Source organism: Hippocampus comes, unplaced genomic scaffold (assembly GCF_001891065.2).
Source record: "Hippocampus comes isolate QL1 unplaced genomic scaffold, H_comes_QL1_v1.1 scaffold174, whole genome shotgun sequence".
Lineage (NCBI taxonomy): Eukaryota > Metazoa > Chordata > Actinopteri > Syngnathiformes > Syngnathidae > Hippocampus > Hippocampus comes.
Genome location: NW_017805983.1, coordinates 6001972 through 6022535, shown reverse-complemented (window position 1 = coordinate 6022535; position 20564 = coordinate 6001972). Strand labels below are relative to the sequence as shown.

The 20564-nt window shown below is 42.6% G+C and overlaps 1 protein-coding gene across 2 annotated transcripts in view; it reads left to right on the top strand.

Moving 5' to 3' along the window:
- The window catches only part of LOC109528542 (adenylate cyclase type 6-like), a 34936-nt gene that overhangs the window by 10589 nt on the left and 3783 nt on the right, over positions 1-20564 (top strand). For both annotated transcript variants that reach the window (XM_019891294.1, XM_019891295.1), the window contains 20 exons: positions 8274-8423; positions 10673-10794; positions 12006-12117; positions 12504-12631; positions 12722-12880; positions 12982-13123; positions 14447-14575; positions 14673-14701; positions 14772-14919; positions 15002-15099; positions 16800-16887; positions 16968-17084; positions 17160-17318; positions 17454-17629; positions 18622-18648; positions 18733-18762; positions 18836-18968; positions 19665-19928; positions 20001-20205; positions 20292-20416. In XM_019891294.1, the coding sequence (XP_019746853.1) occupies positions 8274-8423; positions 10673-10794; positions 12006-12117; positions 12504-12631; positions 12722-12880; positions 12982-13123; positions 14447-14575; positions 14673-14701; positions 14772-14919; positions 15002-15099; positions 16800-16887; positions 16968-17084; positions 17160-17318; positions 17454-17629; positions 18622-18648; positions 18733-18762; positions 18836-18968; positions 19665-19928; positions 20001-20205; positions 20292-20416 (2541 nt within the window). The remainder of the gene's footprint in view (positions 1-8273; positions 8424-10672; positions 10795-12005; positions 12118-12503; positions 12632-12721; positions 12881-12981; positions 13124-14446; positions 14576-14672; positions 14702-14771; positions 14920-15001; positions 15100-16799; positions 16888-16967; positions 17085-17159; positions 17319-17453; positions 17630-18621; positions 18649-18732; positions 18763-18835; positions 18969-19664; positions 19929-20000; positions 20206-20291; positions 20417-20564) is intronic.

Sequence of the window (20564 nt, the reverse complement as noted above, 5' to 3'; positions counted from 1 at the left end):
GGGGGGGGGGGTTGTTAGGAGTCAAGAAGGAGTGAACGACACGCCGGATGTGGTCTCGTTAAGTTGGAGCTAATCTAAAGCAGGCTCGTGTTTTGGCCTCAATACTGACAAAACCTTTCAAATACAACCATTGTCTTGACTTGAAGTGCTGTTTTCAGGAGCTTGTGGTTTAATAACAATTCTGAATACTGTACTGATTCTAGCGCAGTATCGTACATTATAACATGATCGAAGATTACAGAGGATTCAATTGGGAACGAGGCCAAGTCAGGGCATGTCAAGAGGCATTTCGGTTCTCTGTTTCAACCGGTTTTCTCTAGATTTTGCAGTTCTTTAAATGAAAGCACATTGGCAAGTCCGGTGATGGAACACTTTCGTAGTCACACTCTCTCCACAGAAGTCACACTTGCATGACTGCCAAGTGAAATGTGTGGTGAGGAGTTTGACACCACCAGGACCCCCAGCATGTCCTTGCTCAAATCTACAGAAGCAGAGCTGACGAGGACAGATTCTCATATGAAAAGGAAAAAGACTTTGCTGATACGAAACTGTGTATTAACGTCTAGTATAATCAGTCCAAGTTCGCTTGGTGCTCTTACGTCCACCGTGCAGGGAATAAGAATGTTGCTAACACGAGGACCACATTTCTCATTTTTGCTCTTCTCTTTTTTGGAAAAATAGTCGCTGGAGGGTTCGGAAAAGTTGCTAAATATAAGTTGGCAACACTTGAGACACAAGTCGTAGTCGCTGTTTGCGTCCTCGCTTGTACAAAGTACTAGCGTCCACCGTGTGCACATGAAAAGCACAGCTTTCAAAATGAAACACGGCATATTTTACAACTGACTTCGACTTCATGGTCACTGTTGCGGTCCGGTGAAAGATTGTGACAGGATTGGATGTGGCTCTGGGCCGTGCTTTGCCAAGGTCTGCTGCCTATAGAAGTCATATGCTGTATTGATGGTGGACATGGGACTCAACATTTGCAAATATCTCTTCATTTGTTCCACAAAGATAATTTGCACAACTGTATAATTGTGGACAATTGAGTGAACAGTTACGCTCTTCAATATAAATACACGAGGGAATCAATCTGCATGCTCGTGGTTGTTTTTCTTTTTGTCGTAGTCTTTTCGCTAAACATCCTGACGACTGTACATAAGCTTTGGCCGACTTTGGAATGGCGTTTCGAAGCAAAAACAAACCCAAATACACCAAGAAAAGCACCAAGTGTGATAAGACGTGACGTGGTGCCGACTGGAATGCAGTGGGGGGGAATCTATACCGTCAAAATGTGAAGGCCTCTGACCTCACTAAATTCCATTGTCAAACTTTCATCATGATACTTTTGATACTTTGTTTGAAGCACTGTATTTGCAGTATTGTACCAGAAAGGCAAGTGGTACAGGGACCGATGAGCAGACGCGCACAAGGAGCTGAGCAGTGTCTCCATGCAGCGAAAGAAAGTTCATATGATGCTGAGATATTGACGGGTAACGGCAAAATCCATCAGTGGCGGTTGAAATTCATCTGTGGTGGCCCGCCACAGATAAACGTATACGTAGGAAACAGTGTGGGTGTAATGAATCAATTTACTGATCTGATCAATGAGATCGTAAAATGCTAAACATCGGCCAATTCGATATAGGCGATCAGAACCGTTGTAAAGTCCTTTTAAGTCCTTTAAGTCCTTTTGGCTGAAGCATGCACAGATCCGCCTGTAGCTGCAGAGTCACTGTGAAGGCGGGGCTTGACTCGTTATCGAGTGTTGTTCTGGTCTTTTGTGATAAGGCCAGTGAGCGCCGTATGTAGACACGAGGCCAGGGCTGAGTACACAAAACTCAGTAGATGCTTGGCACGGAGCGCACACGCTCTCACAAAGGATCATGTGACACCGAGCACAAGTTTGCCTGGGAGGAGGCGGGGAATCCAATGAATGAAATGAAAGGATATTGGATGAAGTAACCTCTCAAGCAAAGATCAGGTGTAACCTGCTCAACCCCGCACGTCATTATTTGAGACTCCTACGGTGTGTTATACATGGCCTGATCTAATGCAAATGTTCAAAAGAGGTCCAGATGCTTCTCCGAGCTATCAGTCAATGAAGCCCGGTCACAAAGTCACAATTCTGTTCTCTTAACACATTTCGACATGTCAGCATGAGTTATATTTCTGAACAGTATGTGACAGTTTCCAGTTCTGAAGAACAAGCAGTACGGAACACAAGCCAATATTTGCAGCTCTGTGCTGCTCCACATTGTAGCAAGACTGTAACACTGTTGCGGTCAGCTCAAAGTGCAGCAGCTTGAGCCAAATTTGATATTCCACCACAATTCTACGAGCTTCACTTCATTTTGCTCGCTTTTCAAAATATATTTTAAGGTAGAAAGTTGACCTTAAACACTGTTAGACATTTCTGAATACACGTTTGGAGTCATTGCTGCTTTTATACTTTAGCCGCCTTTGGACAAATATTTTCCTCCTTGCAGTTCCATGCAGTCACATGAAAAGAATCAATCCCTAAGATTGTGTCTATTGTTGTGGCATTTATTGTCATGTTTCGGTTTGTGACCAACAGGTGGCACTGTAGGGCTCTCCCTGCAGCTGCACACCTGTTGGTCGTTATGTAATTAGTAGTATAAAAGGACTCCCGCCGAACCACTCATGGTTGGGTCGTTGTTTGTTTGTTTGTTCCTGTCATGTTTGTTTCAGTCATGTTTTGGTCACTGTTATGTTTTAGCTTCAGTCATGATTTTTTGTTTGATACTTTGGACTTTGTTTGTTTTGTATTTAATTTTCTGTGTTTTATCAATACACTTCTTAAAGTACACCCTGCTCCTCCCTCCTGCCTGCTTTTTGGGGTCCACCACCACCTCGCAACGTGACATTTATAATGCTATGGTGACTTTGAGTACATCTTTTACACAGTATGAGTAAATGCTGCGATTATTTAACTATTCATTTTGCTTGATGCTGTTTGTAAATCATGGTTGCTAGTTGACTAAAGTTTGGCATACGTTACAGAATCTGATTTTAGCAGTGTCGATTTTAAATTGTGATGCACACCGTACGAGTTCAGTGTTTCAGGTGCTCACACTATGCGGACAAAGTTACGACTTCACTCCTCACACTGCTTTCTTGTTGCTGTTAAACTTCACTCTTGTCGGTGTCCGTAGCACACGCTTCATTTGACGGATTGCAACATGCTTCTATTTTCATTTGTGTTATGACCAGTGCCAAAAAGAATCAGAGGCAGAGGTGCAGACAAGTGCTGCTGGATCGATTGTGAGTTTATTGCTCGGGATGAGTTTTTTTAGCAGCTGCGTAGTTCCTCTGTTCAAGGGGTAGTTTGTGCGTATCAAACTACTAGCAAGATTGTAAACCGAGGTCCAGCAGTCCGTCATATCGGATTGATGCCGGCATTATTTGAAGATAATCGGGGCCTCGTGTATGCTGGCGATACCAACCACGGATACCTAAAGCAAAAAAATAAATATGACTTGAAGTGCTCCTCGGCAGTAGCTGGTGCTTCACTGCGGCAGTTTGACACATTGATGATCTGTGTCAGAAAAAAAATGTCAGAAAAAAATGTCTTTGATCATTTTTTTTTTTTTTTCTCGGTGTGTAAACTGAAATTTTGTATATCAAAAGTACGATGTCTATTGGCACTCAGTATCTAAGAGTAATTAACGAGTGATTCCTCATACTGATAGCGATCTGGAAAAATGTGGTATCGGACATCTCTATTTGCAATCAAACAAAAGGGAACACAGAATTCTTGCGACCACGTTCCTCTTTATTACACTGATGACTGGTTGGCTATTTTAACATCATCGGAAACATTTGTTTGGAACCAAGTGGTGAATCACTCTGAACGTTTATGAGCATACAGTTTGCTCAACACTGAGGAATGCTGCTTGAATCAGGCCTTGCAAGTCCTCCCTTCTCCTTGGATGGTCGCTGTGCTGCACCGGCCTTGAACCCTGGCGGGGGTGCTGCAGGTCTTTAGAGGAAAGCTGTGGAATGTGGGTGACAGTTGCTAAGTGAACGCTGTGCAGCCTCCATGATAATTCACAGTTTTCGTGGGTGTGAGTCTCAGACCAACACTCTGCAGAACCTTGCACAGGAATGCGAAAGAGATGCATGCAGGGAGTAAATGGGAATTATAATTCAGATCAGCATATCGCAGCTCCCTCCCTCATGCAGGAGAGTTGCTCTCATGACTCGGCTGCATGAATCCAGTTTCCAAGATGACATCATAGAAGACGTAACACAGGTCTCTTAAGATAAACAGTGTGACTGATTTATCCTTGCAGATGCAACAGACGGAAGTATTTTCCTAGGTGCAAAGTGCACACCCTTCAACCTCATTTTGCTTTTTTGCGAAGTACCATGAAGCAGGGCTGAAGAGCACCTATTGCTGCGCATTGTGGACATGCATCTCATGAGGAACTCTGCACAGTGTAGAAAGAGCAAGTTGAGCTTGGGACATTGAGGCCTTCCATCAGAAATAAAATAATGAAAGTTTGCAACATCCATCCAAGCATCCATTATCCAAGTCAAGTATCCTCCCGAACTTGTTAGCTTGCTGCTTCTGCATAAGCGGCACAGAGCTTCCCTCGACCTCCGACTCCCCGTGGTAGGTGACGTGAGCCCAGCGAAGATTTTTTTTGGACCGCCTTGGCGGTTCTTCGTTTTCTTGTTCTTTTACTTTCTTTTGGCGGTTGTTTCAGCTTTTGCTCTTCAAGGCATTTTGATGGGGCGCAAAAATGCAAATTTTGCCTCGCAAACTGCGATGTGAAACCACTTATTTTGAATCTTACGGTGTTTAATTAGAAGGGGTCCTATAATTAGGTTTTCAACTGCCTGATTTGCCTTTTTGACACTTCTGACCCCTTACGCAGCTTATGCTGCCCTGCTCCCTCTCACATCCACACACTCGCTTAAATGCTTGGAACTTTGGTGAGAGCAAAAGAAGTTTTAGTTGAATACTTTATTTTGTTCGGTGGGCTGAGTCACACAACATTTTACCGATATAAAGCCACAGAGAGATTTTAACAAATAAGCATAAAGCAAAAAAAAAAAAAAAAAATGGCGGGGAGCAGCAAAAGGGCACTTTGGCCATCAAAGGAAAAGAGGCACGTGTCCAGGCACCCCACATGTTACTGCAAATAAAGGATGCCCGTTCGAATAGAAAGTAGTCTATAATTACAGTATTTTGAGGGTTTTTTTTTTTCCCCACCCTTCTTTGTGAGTTGATCATTTATTGATGAATCCTGAATATCTTGCATGAGCTGATGTAGGCTTTTTGTGAAACAAAATACAGTTTAATCTATATTTCTTCTATGCTGCCTGTCCTGTCTAGATGAGAACAGCTCTTACATAATGCCATTTTGATATGCAGGGATTACGATGCAGTCCTGTCCTAACTGGTCATCCGGCTTCCCTGCTGGCCCCAGTGGAAATAACGTCTGCTTTTGTGACAGGGAATGATAAGATAAGATAATATAAGAAAACCTTTATTAGTCTCACAATGGAGAAATTCCCAATTCACAGCAGCAAAGTTATGAAAGGAAATAGTAGAAGAACAAAATATAGGAGCTGCTGTAAAGGCAGCCATTCTCGCGGCGCCATCTTGAAGTCAAAATAACAAAATAATACAACACAACACATAAGACACAGACAGTCGTGCAATCTTAACCACTTGTCATATGTGTGTCATATGGATGTCATATGTCCTGTGATTTCTGGTTGATTTTCGCCTTGGGAAACAAACATAACCCTTTTGGAGAGAGCTAAAACGGCGTTTGCTGACTGTATGCATGAAGATGATGATGAGTCTGGAGGCATGATTAAAATGGCATTGGCCCAAAGTGACGTGTAGCGACAAATGAGTCCGGGAGACACGAGCAGGTGCACAGGTCCTGCAGCGGCAGCAGAGACAAGTAGCAGGTAAACTCTGCTAAGCACCTGGAGAGGTGGAGTGCTGTTGCGTAAACACAGGCGCTTCCTGTGTACTCTGCAAAGCTACAAGCCCTTACCCTCTTGAGAAAAGCAAGCAATTAGCAGCAGCTTGTGTGCTCAGCCACATGGGGTATGATAAGCATGTGGCGTGAATCTCATCGCATCAAATAGCGCTTAGCCTAAGGAAAAAGGTTTTGTCTTTTTTTTAGTCTTTCCTTGTGCACTTTTCGACCATCTTACCTGTACCTGCAGACAAACACCATGCAAGACTTTTGGGTCTCCTGGCTGGTTTTTGCTTGAATAGTGAGTGAAATGTAAACAGAAGTGAGCGCCCGGGGCCATCTGCCTCATGTCACTGCGGCCTAAATCTGTCCGCTGTAGATATCACTCACTCACACACTTCTTTTTCCTTCCTCGTCCTGCTTATTGCCACTTGATGTCTGTTTTCAGCCGCATCATTTAGGTTCTTTTTTTTTTTTTTACCCATTGTCCTTCTCCACTCACCCGTTGTCTTGTGTCACATTTTTTCCACACTGTTTCTCTTGTGATGCCTTTTCTTCGGTAGTTATTAAGGTGCCATTCTGTTCTGCTACAATGTTTGTTTCACAAATATTTTACATTTCTGTACAGTTATGACCACACATACTTTGTCCAAATTTTTACCATTTGTTATTTTTATTATTCTTCTCTGAGTATTTTGGCAATGAGGATTGGACATATTATTCTTCATCATTTTCTGCATGGCTTATCCTCACCAGTGTCGAAAACATGAAATACAATCAAACATATTCCAATGCGGGTTGTAGCAATGCGTACAGACTCTACAGTAATTTTTTTTTTATTGTACAGTTGAGTTGTGTTTAACTTTGAAGTGCAGCACGATTCATACACATTTGAATTTTGAACAGTTTTTAAACATTTATTGAAGTGCATTTTTTATTTAACTTACATGGACAATATATGGTATTTTCATTGATATATTTACCGCCAGTTCTTTTTTCTTATGTCTAAAATCAGACAGATGAAACAAAAGTAAATAAAGATAATTAAGTGCAGGTTTAAAAAAGGTTTAAACTGTGGCTTCCAATAATAAATATACACAGAAAAAAATGTGCTGAATTTACGAAATTCTATTGTGTCGAGTGGTTGCACAAAGTAAGATCATCTGGATGCGGATCTATTTATTAAAGTAGACTATACATACATCGACTTAAAAAAATGTATCTGGATCCAGATGATATTTCGTGCAACCACCTGACAAAATAAAATTTAGTAAATTGCTGTAGATTATTCTCAAAGTATTAAGTAAGATCTGTTTTCATCGTCTACGTGTTTTGTTCTTCTTGTGCTTTTGTGTTGCACATTTGCGCTTTGTGTATTTCCCTCTCAACCCAGGAGATGTCAGTGTGAAACCCTCTCATCGAACTTTTTGGTTTTTATTTTCACACAAAAGACAAGTTCAGTTCCCATGTTTTGGAGCAAGATAGCAGTTACCCGGGTCTGTTTCCACTTTCGCTTTCAGTTGATATGATCCAGTCCAGTGTGGAAGCACCTCTGATTAATGATTGATACAGGATGTAGGTTCTCCAGCTTGCTTCCTTACAGTCCACCCCCGTTTTTGTCAGTGTCCAAAAGTAGCCTGTCGCATGAGGAGTGTCACGTTCGCTCTGCAAACATGACGATTTTTAAAGGAAGTGCTGGGTCAACAGCAAGTTCCACCATGCAATGGAAACATGAACACCAGGCCACATGATATCACACGTGACAAATATCCAATGTAGCTCATTCTTGTTCTATCGCCATCATTCATTAGTCGAAGGCACCATATTTTCACAGTATGTTTTTGACCGGCTCATCTATTTTTCATGTAATGAACTAATTCAGCACAAACAAGTTGAATCCATCTTTGTTTACATTGTTTCATGTTCGTGGCCTACAAATTCTCATGGGTTTTACAGCTATTCTTGGAAAGACTTTGCAGAAATGACTGAAAGTTCAAAAGGAGGACTTTTTTTTCCCATCCGTTGTACCACTCATAGGGGAATTTGTTTATTTAACCTTTATTTGTCCAGTTAAGGCACGTGAGAACAGATCTGAAATACCGACCTGGTAGCAGACAGTAGACTCAAAAACTAAGCAAATAATAATTATTGAATAAAATACAAAGTACTGTATTAAACAGATCATGGAAACGGAAATGGATTACAATTTACAACGGGAGTAAACACGGGGTAAAAAACTCAGAGCATCGTAAAAGTGTAACCAGTTAATTTTACATGATCAAACATGACCTCCCCCCACCTTCTCTACAGGTGAGTGCAAATGTCCTTATTTTCCTGTGCACCAACATCATTGGAATCTGCACCCACTACCCTGCTGAGGTTTCTCAGAGGCAAGCCTTCCAGGAGACCAGAGGATACATCCAGGCCAGACTACATCTGCAGAGGGAGAATCAGCAACAGGTACAAAGTACTACAACACTGGCTAGACTTCAAGATCTTTTCTTTGTTCAGCAGTTGATTCTGGTTCAACATGTCTTGCTTGTTCAGTGAAGAGGGAATCCCAACGTATTCAAAGATCCTTAGTCATATAGACCTTAAAGGCTTTGAGCCTTCTCTGCAATTTCATATCGACCATTTCTTTCTAGCCTCAAAAAATATAACAGCTCAAGTCAATAATATTACACTACACACGACTTAGCAATGCACATGAGTTCAGTTTATAGCTTGTTGTATGTAGAATGCAATAACACGTAGCCCCAGCACATCTGTTGTAAGGCTGGGCAATCATGGAAAAAAATAATAATCACAATTTATTTTTTTAATACTGAAATCCCAGTGACTAAAAGTGATTACCGGTATTCATTGATCTTGAAAATTAGCATTTATTCAACTACCAAAACGCAACGAGAACTCAAAGCTACCATCATATACTCATACCAATTCATCCCTGCACGATGAGTGTGTTATTCTTGAACATTCTGTTCGAATTGTCAACTACAAAATAGACTGTGGCGGCCCGGTGGTCCAGTGGTTAGGGCGTCGACCTCACAGTGCAGAGGTACCGGGTTCAATTCCAGCTCTGGCCTACCTGTGTGGAGTTTGCATGTTCCCCCTGGGCCTGCGTGGGTTTTCTCCGGGTGCTCCGGTTTCCTCCCACATTCCAAAAACATGCAAGGCAGGCTGACTGAACACTTTAAATTGTCCCTAGGTGTGTGTGTGTGAGCGTGGATGGTTGTTCGTCTCTGTGTGCCCTGCGATTGGCTGGCAACCGGTTCGGGGTGTCCCTCGCCTACTGCCCGAAGACGGCTGGGATAGGCTCCAGCACCCCCCGCGACCCTTGTGAGGATAAAGCTGATCGGAAAATTGCTGCATGGATGAATATAAACTGTCCATATTATTTTTAAATGTTTCCGTTACGTTTTTACATTTGCTTGAGCGTTTACAGACCCGACAGTAATGTATCTATCACTGTTACTGTGATGGTAATTATTGAAATATGCTGTAAATGTCAAACGTGTGAGCATCAGATTTAAAAACTACATACATAGTTTGTAGTCTCTTTCCAAATATGTAAGTGTATCTATTTGGGTGAGTTCTTTATTTATTTATTTATTTTTTAGTTTCATAAACGTACACTTTCTAGGTTTATGAAGTTCAGTCAAGTTGACATGCCTAAGTCTACGAGGCCCTTGCCACATCCAATATGGCGAACGCAAGGAGAAAACCAACACAAAGTGGAGTCAATGCATACAGTCGTGTGCTTAAATTCTAACTTTTTTAAAATATTGTTATTGGCATTGATTCTAAATTACAGTCTCTATAGTGTCTAGTCTATTGCTATATTGTCTTCTCAATGACATGCATAATTGGCATAAACTTTAGTGAATATTTGACCAGCTATCGGTGAGCTAAACTGTCAAGATAACATTGCTAGTTTCACAGTTCACAAGCTAGCTTACCTGTGTCTGAGCGACGAGAGCAAACGTTGTTCTGTCCTTTACCTTTTGAGTTGCAAACCTTGCATGTTGCGATTGACGTATTCCTGATTTCATCAAAAAGGTCATCCTTGAATCCATATCCATCTCTGGAGTGTCCTTCGTGGCACTTGCCAATGGTGGCCCGGTCATCAGGTGCATAGCGCCCACAAGACAATAAAAATTAAGGCACACTGTATTTATTAGAAAACACAATGACTTGTCAAGATATGGAGTCCAAGTCAAGGTCAAGTCAAGTCTTTCAGAGGGTTTGACCAAGCAAGTCGCAAGTCATGAAATCAGCAAGTCCAAGTCATATGACTTGAGTCTCCCACCTCTGGTAAATACAGAGCGACAACGGTGTATTTTACAAGGTTCAAGCCTACTGTTCCTTGAAAGAGAAGCTGCACAGCTCTGATTCAGGTCACATTACAACCTTACAGTATGTCACTCGCTGTTGCCAGACTATTCTCTGCCACGCCATCGTTGCACGCATCAAATTCAAGACACTGGTTCTTGCCTCCAATGTGCTAAATGAAACTGCTCCTCTCTGTCTTCTGTCTCCGGTATCCACCAATCAGATGCATTTACCCGCACCGTGAAACGGCACTATTTTCACGACTGAGCCCATGAAATCCATGTTCATCATGGAAGGCAGCCAAACTGCAGGTCATCGAGAGCGAGCGAGTGATGCAGTCTGCATTTTGTTTCAATTTTTTTGCTCATGTTTCCCAGGAACGTCTGTTGCTCTCAGTGCTGCCAAGGCATGTTGCCATGGAGATGAAGGCTGACATCAATGCCAAGAAGGAAGACATGATGTTTCATAAGATCTATATCCAGAAACACGACAATGTCAGGTCAGTCGGGACACACAATGCCACACTGTTGCCTCTCATTTTCCTCAATTGATGTAGAATTCCATTTTTTTTTAATGGTAGTCTCATTCATGAATGATGGCGTAAGATAACGCGTGCCCTGATATGACGGATAACAAGGTCACAATGCAGTCCTCACATATACACATATACACGCCCGTATGCACGCACGCCAGCACACAGTCAGACGGAGGTTAGTATGGCTTGGTGGAGTGCAGCCTAATTAACACTAGTGAGGGAATACTTAATCACCAGCAGCCAAGGAAAGATAATTCCCAAAGATGAAGAACCTCGGCACAAATTCAATTACAGCACTCAGCCAACACATTGCACACATTCACTATCGAAAACAATCTTATTCTTCATTCTGAAATGTAATTCTCTCATGTGCATTGATTGGATGTGATTTGATTTTCATCCTCAGTAGATCCGATCTATGTGGCAGACTCAAGCGATTTCTGTTCATATTCATTTCTTGTTTGGCTTTTTCCGTCTATGGTCTTTTGTCCGCATTATACATATTATGTAATTTTTTTTATGACGTAAATTTGCAACCCTACACCTTAGTCTACTGTTGCTGTTGCTTGTCTGACTACATCTTCTGATGCTTTTTTTTACACTGCACCTGCTACAAACAAAATCAGTTTACCTTTAAAATCACACAAGAATGCAGACCAGACATGCTAAACGACACACACACTTTGTTTTGTTTCTCTCATGTGGCCCAGGTTGCCACATCACATTTCCGTAGATGAGTGGACAGGTGCAGCTCAAAAATCAGAATAGTGTCGAAACGTTTGGTTATTCCACTAGAATTTTCGGTTCTCATAAGATGTAAAAAGTTGTAAAAAACAAAACTCCACCGTGTGTGTAGTTTTTCACTTTGGGTATTGAACTACTGAAATGTAACATTATAATTTGTTTCATATTCCCCTGTAGTTTTTTTTTTTTTTCGTGAAATATTTATTGTTTTAGCTAAACAATCAAAATGTTATTTTCAGCACAATGGTCATGGATTTGGGTCACTTGAAAGTAGACGTTGGAGTTAAAAAAAAAAAAAAAGTCAGCTGGGATAGGCTCCAGCTCATCTACAACCCCGAATGAAGACAAGCGCTACAGAAAATGGATGGATGCTGTGCTCCCCGCTGAATCAAAGTATCAACAATAAACCTTAATGTTTGTGTCCTTCTCAGTATTCTCTTTGCTGACATCGAGGGTTTTACCAGCCTGGCCTCCCAGTGCACGGCGCAGGAATTGGTCATGACACTCAATGAACTCTTCGCCCGCTTCGACAAGCTGGCCTCGGTACTGCTCCACACATTTGACTCCTCACGGCAATGTCTTACTGGATGTTGAAACAAGGACTCGTTCGGGATAATAACGTAGGAAGTGGTGGGAAGAAGATTATTATCAAAAAGCTGACTTTATATGTGCCTTTTGCATTTAAAAATTCTGCTGCTGGTCTATCAACCGCTGATTGGTTTAGGTCTTGATTACATGAAAGAAGGGATCTGAGGTGTGCAAACTCGGGTCAATCTTGGCGTTGCGGCATTTAGCTCTCATGAGATTGTATATGTATTATATCATTAAACGCTGAAAAAAGATGATGATGGTTTGAAAAATGAAAGAAAATATTGTAGATGCTTATGAGTAAATTTGGTTTCTTCTATTGTGCCCTATCACTTCCTCAGGAGAACCACTGTCTGCGTATAAAAATTTTGGGTGATTGTTACTATTGTGTGTCTGGGCTCCCTGAACCCCGTGCAGACCACGCCCACTGCTGCGTAGAGATGGGCGTGGACATGATCGAGGCCATCTCGTGAGTAGAAAGACAAACTGCAACACTTGTTTTGCTTTGCACCGGGGAAATAACATTCACTGATTGACCGTCTTGGCATTGTGTTTACAGGCTGGTGCGTGAGGTAACGGGAGTCAACGTCAACATGCGTGTCGGCATCCACAGCGGCCGCGTGCACTGTGGTGTCCTAGGACTCAGGAAGTGGCAATTTGACGTCTGGTCAAACGATGTTACGCTGGCTAATCACATGGAAGCGGGAGGCAAAGCAGGGTGGGCAGATTAAGCACCGGCTTCCAAAAACACTGTCCAAGAGCAAACATGGACTCAAGTGCAGTTGTCACGGGATACCTGATCCTTCTGTCCCCATTTAGACGGATTCACATCACCAAGGCCACCCTGCAATATCTGAATGGAGACTACGAAGTGGAGCCAGGCTTTGGAGGGGAGAGGAATGCTTACCTAAAGGAGAACAGCATCGAGACTTTCCTCGTCCTCGGCTGCAGCCAAAAGAGGGTCAGTGCTCAAAAGCGGCTCGATGAGGATGCATGTGTAAAGTCATGCGTTACTAACAGATGGGGCAGTCGATGTGCTGTTCATCGTGGTAACGACACTTTATGGTGCAGCTTGGGATTTAGTTCATCAGAAAAGGTTACAGATTTTTCAGACTAAAAGGCGTATTAGATGATTTGGCGTTATCAATGAGCGGTTCGATTTTTTTCGGACATTTTCATTCATGAGGTGCACAAGAATCAGAGATGCATTATCTTTGTGAAGCATTGTTATGTCATATAGTTTATTCTAATTGCACCATATGTTCATTTGACAGATTTAGCTCTATTATGCTAGGTTCAGACCAGGTTTGACGTGCTTTTGTTCGCCGTCCAACTTTGAGCGGAGAAGAGGAGGGGCTTCTCCGGCAGTCACAAAAAATAGTTTGAACATCACCAGTCAATCTAGTGACCGGTGGTTGTGTTCTTACTTTGGCTGTGAAGTGCTATCTTGGTTAATAAGTCAATACAGTTATGCCAGCTTCCTTGCACCCCATTTTCCAAGCCTGTGCCTTTTTTACTCGGTCCCGGCAGCTATTGAAAGCTGACCGCAATGATATTGTCCCACATTGTAACATTGGAAATGCGCCGCCAGAAGGGCTCAGCTCGCATTAGGTCTGACCGCAGCATTCGAGGACTACATTTCTCATTAATCTTTGATACGGAAGCAGGAAGTAGCTCGAGTTCCTGTATGATAAAAACATGTACCCCTTGCCAGCGATTAGATGCCGACGAGAATGAGAACGCGAATGGGAATGCGAAAATAAATAGGAAGGAATTTGATTGAAATCGCCGAACTGAAAAGCCGACATTCATCCATACACAAGGCGCACCGGCAATATTTGAGGAAATTAACACACGCAAGCACACGGCCCTTCACAGTTGTTATGACATCCCCATCACCCTCAAATCATCTCCTGCCATCCTCCGTGCAGCAACAGCTGTGATTTGTGGCAATAATTTCCTGGTTGCGTATGTCGCAACTGGGCAACGCTTAACAGTTCACTTAAGTATGATGCCTTTTTTGTATCGTATGCTAAGCTGCTACAGTTGCTTATTGGCACTTTTCTTAACCACCACACAGACATAGTTCCAGTCACTATACAAGCCATTGAGATAGCTCAGAAGCTCATAAGAAAATGCAAAAAAAGTCTTTGTGATCTCGAACCGATGAGCACTTATGTCTAGCGTGACGGACAAAAGACCTCTTCCGCTGCAGTTCGTCACTTGCGCTGTTCTCAGCATGACAACAGTTGGCAAAGCCCTCATGTTTTTCCTCTCTGAGCAGAAGGAAGAAAAGGCGATGATGGCTAAGATGCAGAGGACGAGAGCCAACTCCAACGAGGGACTGATGCCACGCTGGGTCCCTGACAGAACTTTCTCCAGGACAAAAGACTCCAAAGTATTCAGACAAATGGTGAGTTCCTTGCCTTGTGTCGACATATGTCTTATGGTCTCGGCTTTTGCTGAGGGCTTTTTGCTACTTTGATAGTTATTATCTTTGTCTTCTTCAGGGCATTGACGAAACCTCCAGTAAAGACAAGTAAGTCTGGCAAACGTGCGATAAACTGTTGGCATCCTTTTTCTGCTTCATTTGATCTGTTCTTTTTCAGCCGCGGCGTTCAGGAGACCATGAACCCGGAGGATGAGGTGGATGAATTCCTGGGACGAGCGATTGATGCTCGCAGCATCGACCAGCTAAGAAAAGACCACGTTAAGAAGTTCCTACTCACCTTTCAAACATCTAGTTTGGAGAAGAAGGTCTGAGACCCTTTTTTTTTAATCATCACCGGATGCTCTTTCAACTTCTACTTATCGGACTGCCATTTTTCTACTTTTTCAGTATTCCAAGAAAGTGGATGATCGTTTTGGTGGCTATGTGGCTTGCACTCTTCTAGTATTCTGCTTCATATCCTTCATACAGATTGTTATTTTTCCACAGTGAGTAGCTCACATATTACTTTAATATACTCCAATGTGTATTGTTTGTCATATAGTTAACTCTGGAAAGTCATGTTTATTTCCGTACACTTAACCCAGTGAGACGTGAAAGGGGAGAGGGAATTGAGGCCAAGAGGGGACTTCTTAAAATAAACCTTCAAGCCGGTACAGTTTTAATGTTTTGCTGCACTGCCATGCTTCTCGGTAGATGCTCAGAAGAATATTTATGAGCTATTTATTTCAACAGGTTTTTGTTTGATACGGGAGAGTTGTACTGACATAATGTACACATTCTGCAGTGCGACTGAAAGTCTTAAAAAAACATTCTCGCTTTCACTTACGTCACTCTTCACACACGCTGTACCGTTGCCAGAACATGGCCCCATTTGTCCCACTTCACACAATAACCAGCAGGACACATAGTACTCCTGTGACTAACATTAAATTGACGCGATTTTTACGGAAACCAAATACAAATGTTTGAGTGGTGACGCTCAGCTTAATACTTATCGAATAGGTCAAGGTTTGCTGACGTGCACCCGTGTCCAAATCGGGCGCCATTCTTCAATCGAGGGCCACTTTCTTCTTGTAGCTCAATGTTTGATTGGCAATTCATGACAACCCCTCCCCTACAGAAGTTCTTCAAACCAGCTGTGAGCTGAGTGGCCGCTTTCACTTTGATCATACTTCCTAAAATAGTGGCCTTCGCGTTCGTGGTGTGTGTGCTGAGTGTGTCGTTGACTTGACACATAGAATAGCCCAAAATACAACGGAAATTCCGTCAGTTTAGGTGCTGTTGTTGATGATTATTATATTGCCCGATTATCCCCTTCAAACATCAAACATAGGCCAAAATAATCAGCCAAATGGTGTATGTGTGACGCAAGGTGTCTAATTTTGCGTAGGAGCGGGCTAGACGTTGTTTTGGTATTTTTGCAGAAGCACACAGCTTGGTGCAGTATAAAACGGGTGTTTTGTGCCGTTGTGGGTGTGAACACGATCAACTTGTTTTGCCGTGAATGGAGGTGTCTCCTCTCATTACCTTTAAAATCGAGAGGCGCACGGTCCATGCAGGATGTCGAAGTGATGATGTAAAATTGGCCTCGGAGATCACAGATCTGTGGGCACATGGAGACTCCCTTCAACCCTGATGGTACATGTCATGTATAATAAAGATGAAAATAATGCGTTCGGTCAATTTATTTCTGCAACTATTCAGAGAGTGATGCCGTTGTTATATTTATGAAAAAAAAAGAGGATAGCGTCCACCATAGACATCTGCGGAGCTCGGAATCTGCCTAACTGCACCTCCATCAAATTTACCAAAATCACATTAGACTGCCCGCACCAATACTTAGACGTGATTTCATGAAGTGTATTGTTTAGCCTAATTTCAACTACCAAATTATCAGGTGCGCTGGGCGCATGTCAAAGGGAATAGGCGGGAACGCCCAGCATAGCACACAGAGATGAAGCAGATTCTCAGACGTTCGCACCGAGGCTTGCATCAGCACAAAAATCAGGATTCACCAGTTCTTACTCTAGAGCACTGTCGGGTCCCTCATTTCAACTGGGAGACCTAGTCCTCTCTGCTGTTTAGTAAATAAACGGCCCCTGCCACGCTATCAGGAAATACAATAGTTGAGATTAAAGCAGAGGAATAATCCCAAGCGTTTCTCTAATTCTACTGCTTCTTGCAGCACTCCGGTCATGCTGGGAATCTACATCAGTATCTTCATCATCCTGGCCAACATCCTCTTCATCTGTGCCATATACTCTTGCATCAAGGTACTGAAGCAGAACTCATAAAAACGCATACTTTCTCCGCTGGATTTGACGTGATACGATTCTTCTTGTTTGTCTCACAGCTCTTTCCTGCTGCAATGCAGACAGTTTCAAAGAAGATTGTCCAGTCTCGCACCAACAGCACTCTAGTTGGAGTGTTTACCATTATCCTCGTCTTTATTTCTGCCTTTGTCAACATGGTACGATTGAAATCGCCCTCCCACAAAGAAAAAAAAAAAATGAAACCACACTTTGTGTCTTTGGCTTGGTTATAGTTTGCATGTGACACCAAGAGCTTAGTGGAGTGTGTTGCGGAGAACTCCAACACCTCTACAGCCATGGTGACGCCCTGTGTGATCCGCCGATTGAATGTGTCTGTTGAAGGGGGTCTCGAGATCTGTCCCAGTCAAGGCCCCTCCTGCCCCTTTCCCGAGGTGAGCGGCGACTCCATTGCAAGTCCATCGCGTGCCGCCTATTAACCGTGTTTGTTCTCGATGCCAGTGAGTGAGGAAATGTCACATTTGCATTTGTGAGCGCCGTAGTTGATAATGCTCTCCTGTTTGCGACAGTACTTCAGCTACAGCGTGCTGCTGACGCTGCTGGCCTGCTCAGTGTTCCTGCAGATCAGCAGCATTGGGAAGTTGGCTCTGATGCTGCTCATCCAGCTCACCTTCCTGCTACTGGTCGAATGGCCGCAAGTAGCACTGTTCGACAATGCAGACCTCTTTGTCACCTCCAATGCCATGTAAGTGCAATGCGAGGGCATCTTCCGGGGAAGACCAGGATGGAGTTTCTTTGTGTGCATGTTGTTCCAACGGTTGCTCAAATTTCATTTTCGTGCTTCAAAGCAAAATTCATCATATTAAAACTCAACAGAAACCGAAGCGAACATCAGTGATGGGCAACTTAAAAATGCTGGAGGGGGCCACAATTTTTCATCAGTGCTGCTGGGGGGGGCCACACACGATCATGGACTTACATGCTCTTCAGAAATACAATTTTTGGTAATACATTTTTCACTACATGTATAATAGATCCACTACCCTAAACCAACAACAAAGGGGTTGAAGCAGACAACAAAGTAACCACATGCCGTATTTTTTCCCCCAGTGCAAAGGGCTCTCTTGCATGAAAATTACCGTTAAAGGACAGCTTAAACTGCTCAACAGGAAAAGAACATTAAATGCAAGAAGTCATTTTGTATATTTTTTCGCAAAAATCAACTCACTGAAAATGTTAATATTTTTGAGTTACTATGTTTGTCCTGCATATCATTACAAATAAGCAAAAAAAGAATCATAATTCTAGTGTTGGCAGTATTAAACCCAATATAAGCCCAACTACATATCTGCCATCTGGGGGTGGTTGGTGATATGACAACTTTAACGACAGTCGACCCTTACATAGTCACAGTTTGTCACCTGTGGATTGACATATTTGCAGATTTAAGAAGTTTCTATCTTTACATATTTTGGATTTTGCTTGGTTTTTTCTAGGATTTTTTTTGAACCCTGATGTTAGTGCATTGTCTACAGAAAATGTATATTGAATGTTTATCAGCATTTTTTTTATTTGATCGGTTTGGGGAAAAAAAAACTTTTTTTTTTCTTTTCTTTTCCCCCTTTTTTTCCCATAAATAAGCCGCCAATCCCTGACGTATGTCAACCAAGAAGTTTTTGGATGTTGCTCATTTCTAGTTTTATGATTTCGAACATCGTTTCTCTGTTGTCATTCTAGCGATCTAAATGAAACAAGTACTCAGTGGTAAGTCTTAACAATCTACTACTGATGAAATTGAACTTGTTTTTCCACATCACAAGACCTAACTTTCTTGCGTTTTTGTGTTAGGCCCAGTTTCAATGAAACTTCAAACCAGTGGTGAGATACCTCAACTCCATTTTGAATTTCTATCAATTGTCTGCCGCCTGGTAATGTGTCTGCCTCTTTGCAGCCCATTTGTTGTGACCAAAGTGTCCCTGAGGGTCATGACGCCAGTGATCCTCACAGTCTTTGTGCTGGCACTCTACCTGCATGCACAGCAGGTCGAATCCACAGCACGCCTCGACTTCCTGTGGAAATTACAGGTACCTCGTATGCCCACCAGAGGACGGCATAATAAAACTTTCAGCTGATGGAAAAGTCTCTTTTTTTTTTTTTTTTTTTTTAAATGCGCAAGGGCTCCTAGTGGAATGCTGTCCCTCCTGTTGCGACCTGAATGTGCTACTGCTAACACAATAGTTAAAATGAAAAAAACCCTTTGACTTTGGCTTTAAATATGAAACAATCAAAGTATGATGGCAACTGAGCATGCCTTTCCCATGTGGCTGCACAGTCTACTGTATTTCATCACCTCCAAACCTTGCCCTCATCAAAAAGCTTTTTTAATTTTTCTGTCGCTTTGTGGTTCTCTATGTTGCTTAGTCCAAATAAATTAGGCCACTTAAGGGCTTCCCATAATCTCCCCAACTGAAATGAGCAACAAGAAATGTTACGCGAATGTCTATTTTCTGTGGACCCACAAAAAAAAAAAAAAAAAATCACCCATTTTATTCTGAAGTAGGGCTGTCACTGTCAAATATTTTAGAATTGGTTATTCTATTGATTATTATATCGATTAATTGAATAATCTGATTCCATTTTATTTTGCGTTAAAATGAATCACAAAAACCATGACTGTTATTTAAGTAATTATTCTTGTTTGTTTAGTATGGTTTAGTGATTGAAAAAGAACCAACCAAACAAAAAATAAGCAATATCACACTTCCTCTTTTCCCTCTCAGGCCACTGAAGAAAAGGAGGAGATGGAGGAACTCCAAGCCTACAACCGTCGCCTCCTCCACAATATTCTGCCTAAAGACGTGGCTGCACACTTCTTGGCACGTGAGCGGCGTAACGACGAGCTCTACTACCAGTCCTGTGAGTGCGTGGCAGTCATGTTTGCCTCCATAAGCAATTTCTCCGAGTTCTACGTAGAACTGGAGGCCAACAACGAGGGGGTGGAGTGTCTACGTCTGCTCAATGAGATTATCGCTGACTTTGATGAGGTACCAATGTCTGCAAGGCTCGGTGTGTCGGCACGACAGGTTTCACCTCTTTTGTGGGTCATTTATTGGCAGATTATCAGTGAGGAGAAATACAGGCAGCTGGAGAAGATCAAGACCATTGGCTCCACCTACATGGCCGCTTCCGGCCTCAACGACTCCACCTATGACAAAGAGGGCCGAACACACATTACCGCACTGGCTGACTACGCCATGAGACTGAGGGAGCAGATGAAATACATCAATGAGCATTCATTCAACAACTTCCAGATGAAGATAGGTAAAAACATGAGACGGTCTTAATTTCGGCCCCTGCGGCACAGCAATAAATGGCTTGTGTGGTACTTCTTTTCCTTCAATGTCCAGGTCTGAACATCGGACCAGTGGTAGCAGGTGTCATTGGTGCGCGGAAGCCTCAATACGATATCTGGGGAAACACCGTCAATGTTGCCAGCCGCATGGACAGCACAGGTGTACCGGACTGCATACAGGTGGGTTGCGTGCTAATGCTTCTCAGCTTCTCGCTATAAGGATAGTTTCCCAGCTCACCTGTGACCCTAACGAGAACAATCGCCATGGCTCAAAATCTATATTTTTGCTAATCACTGTCTTCATTTGGGGAGCAAGGTTTTGAGGAGC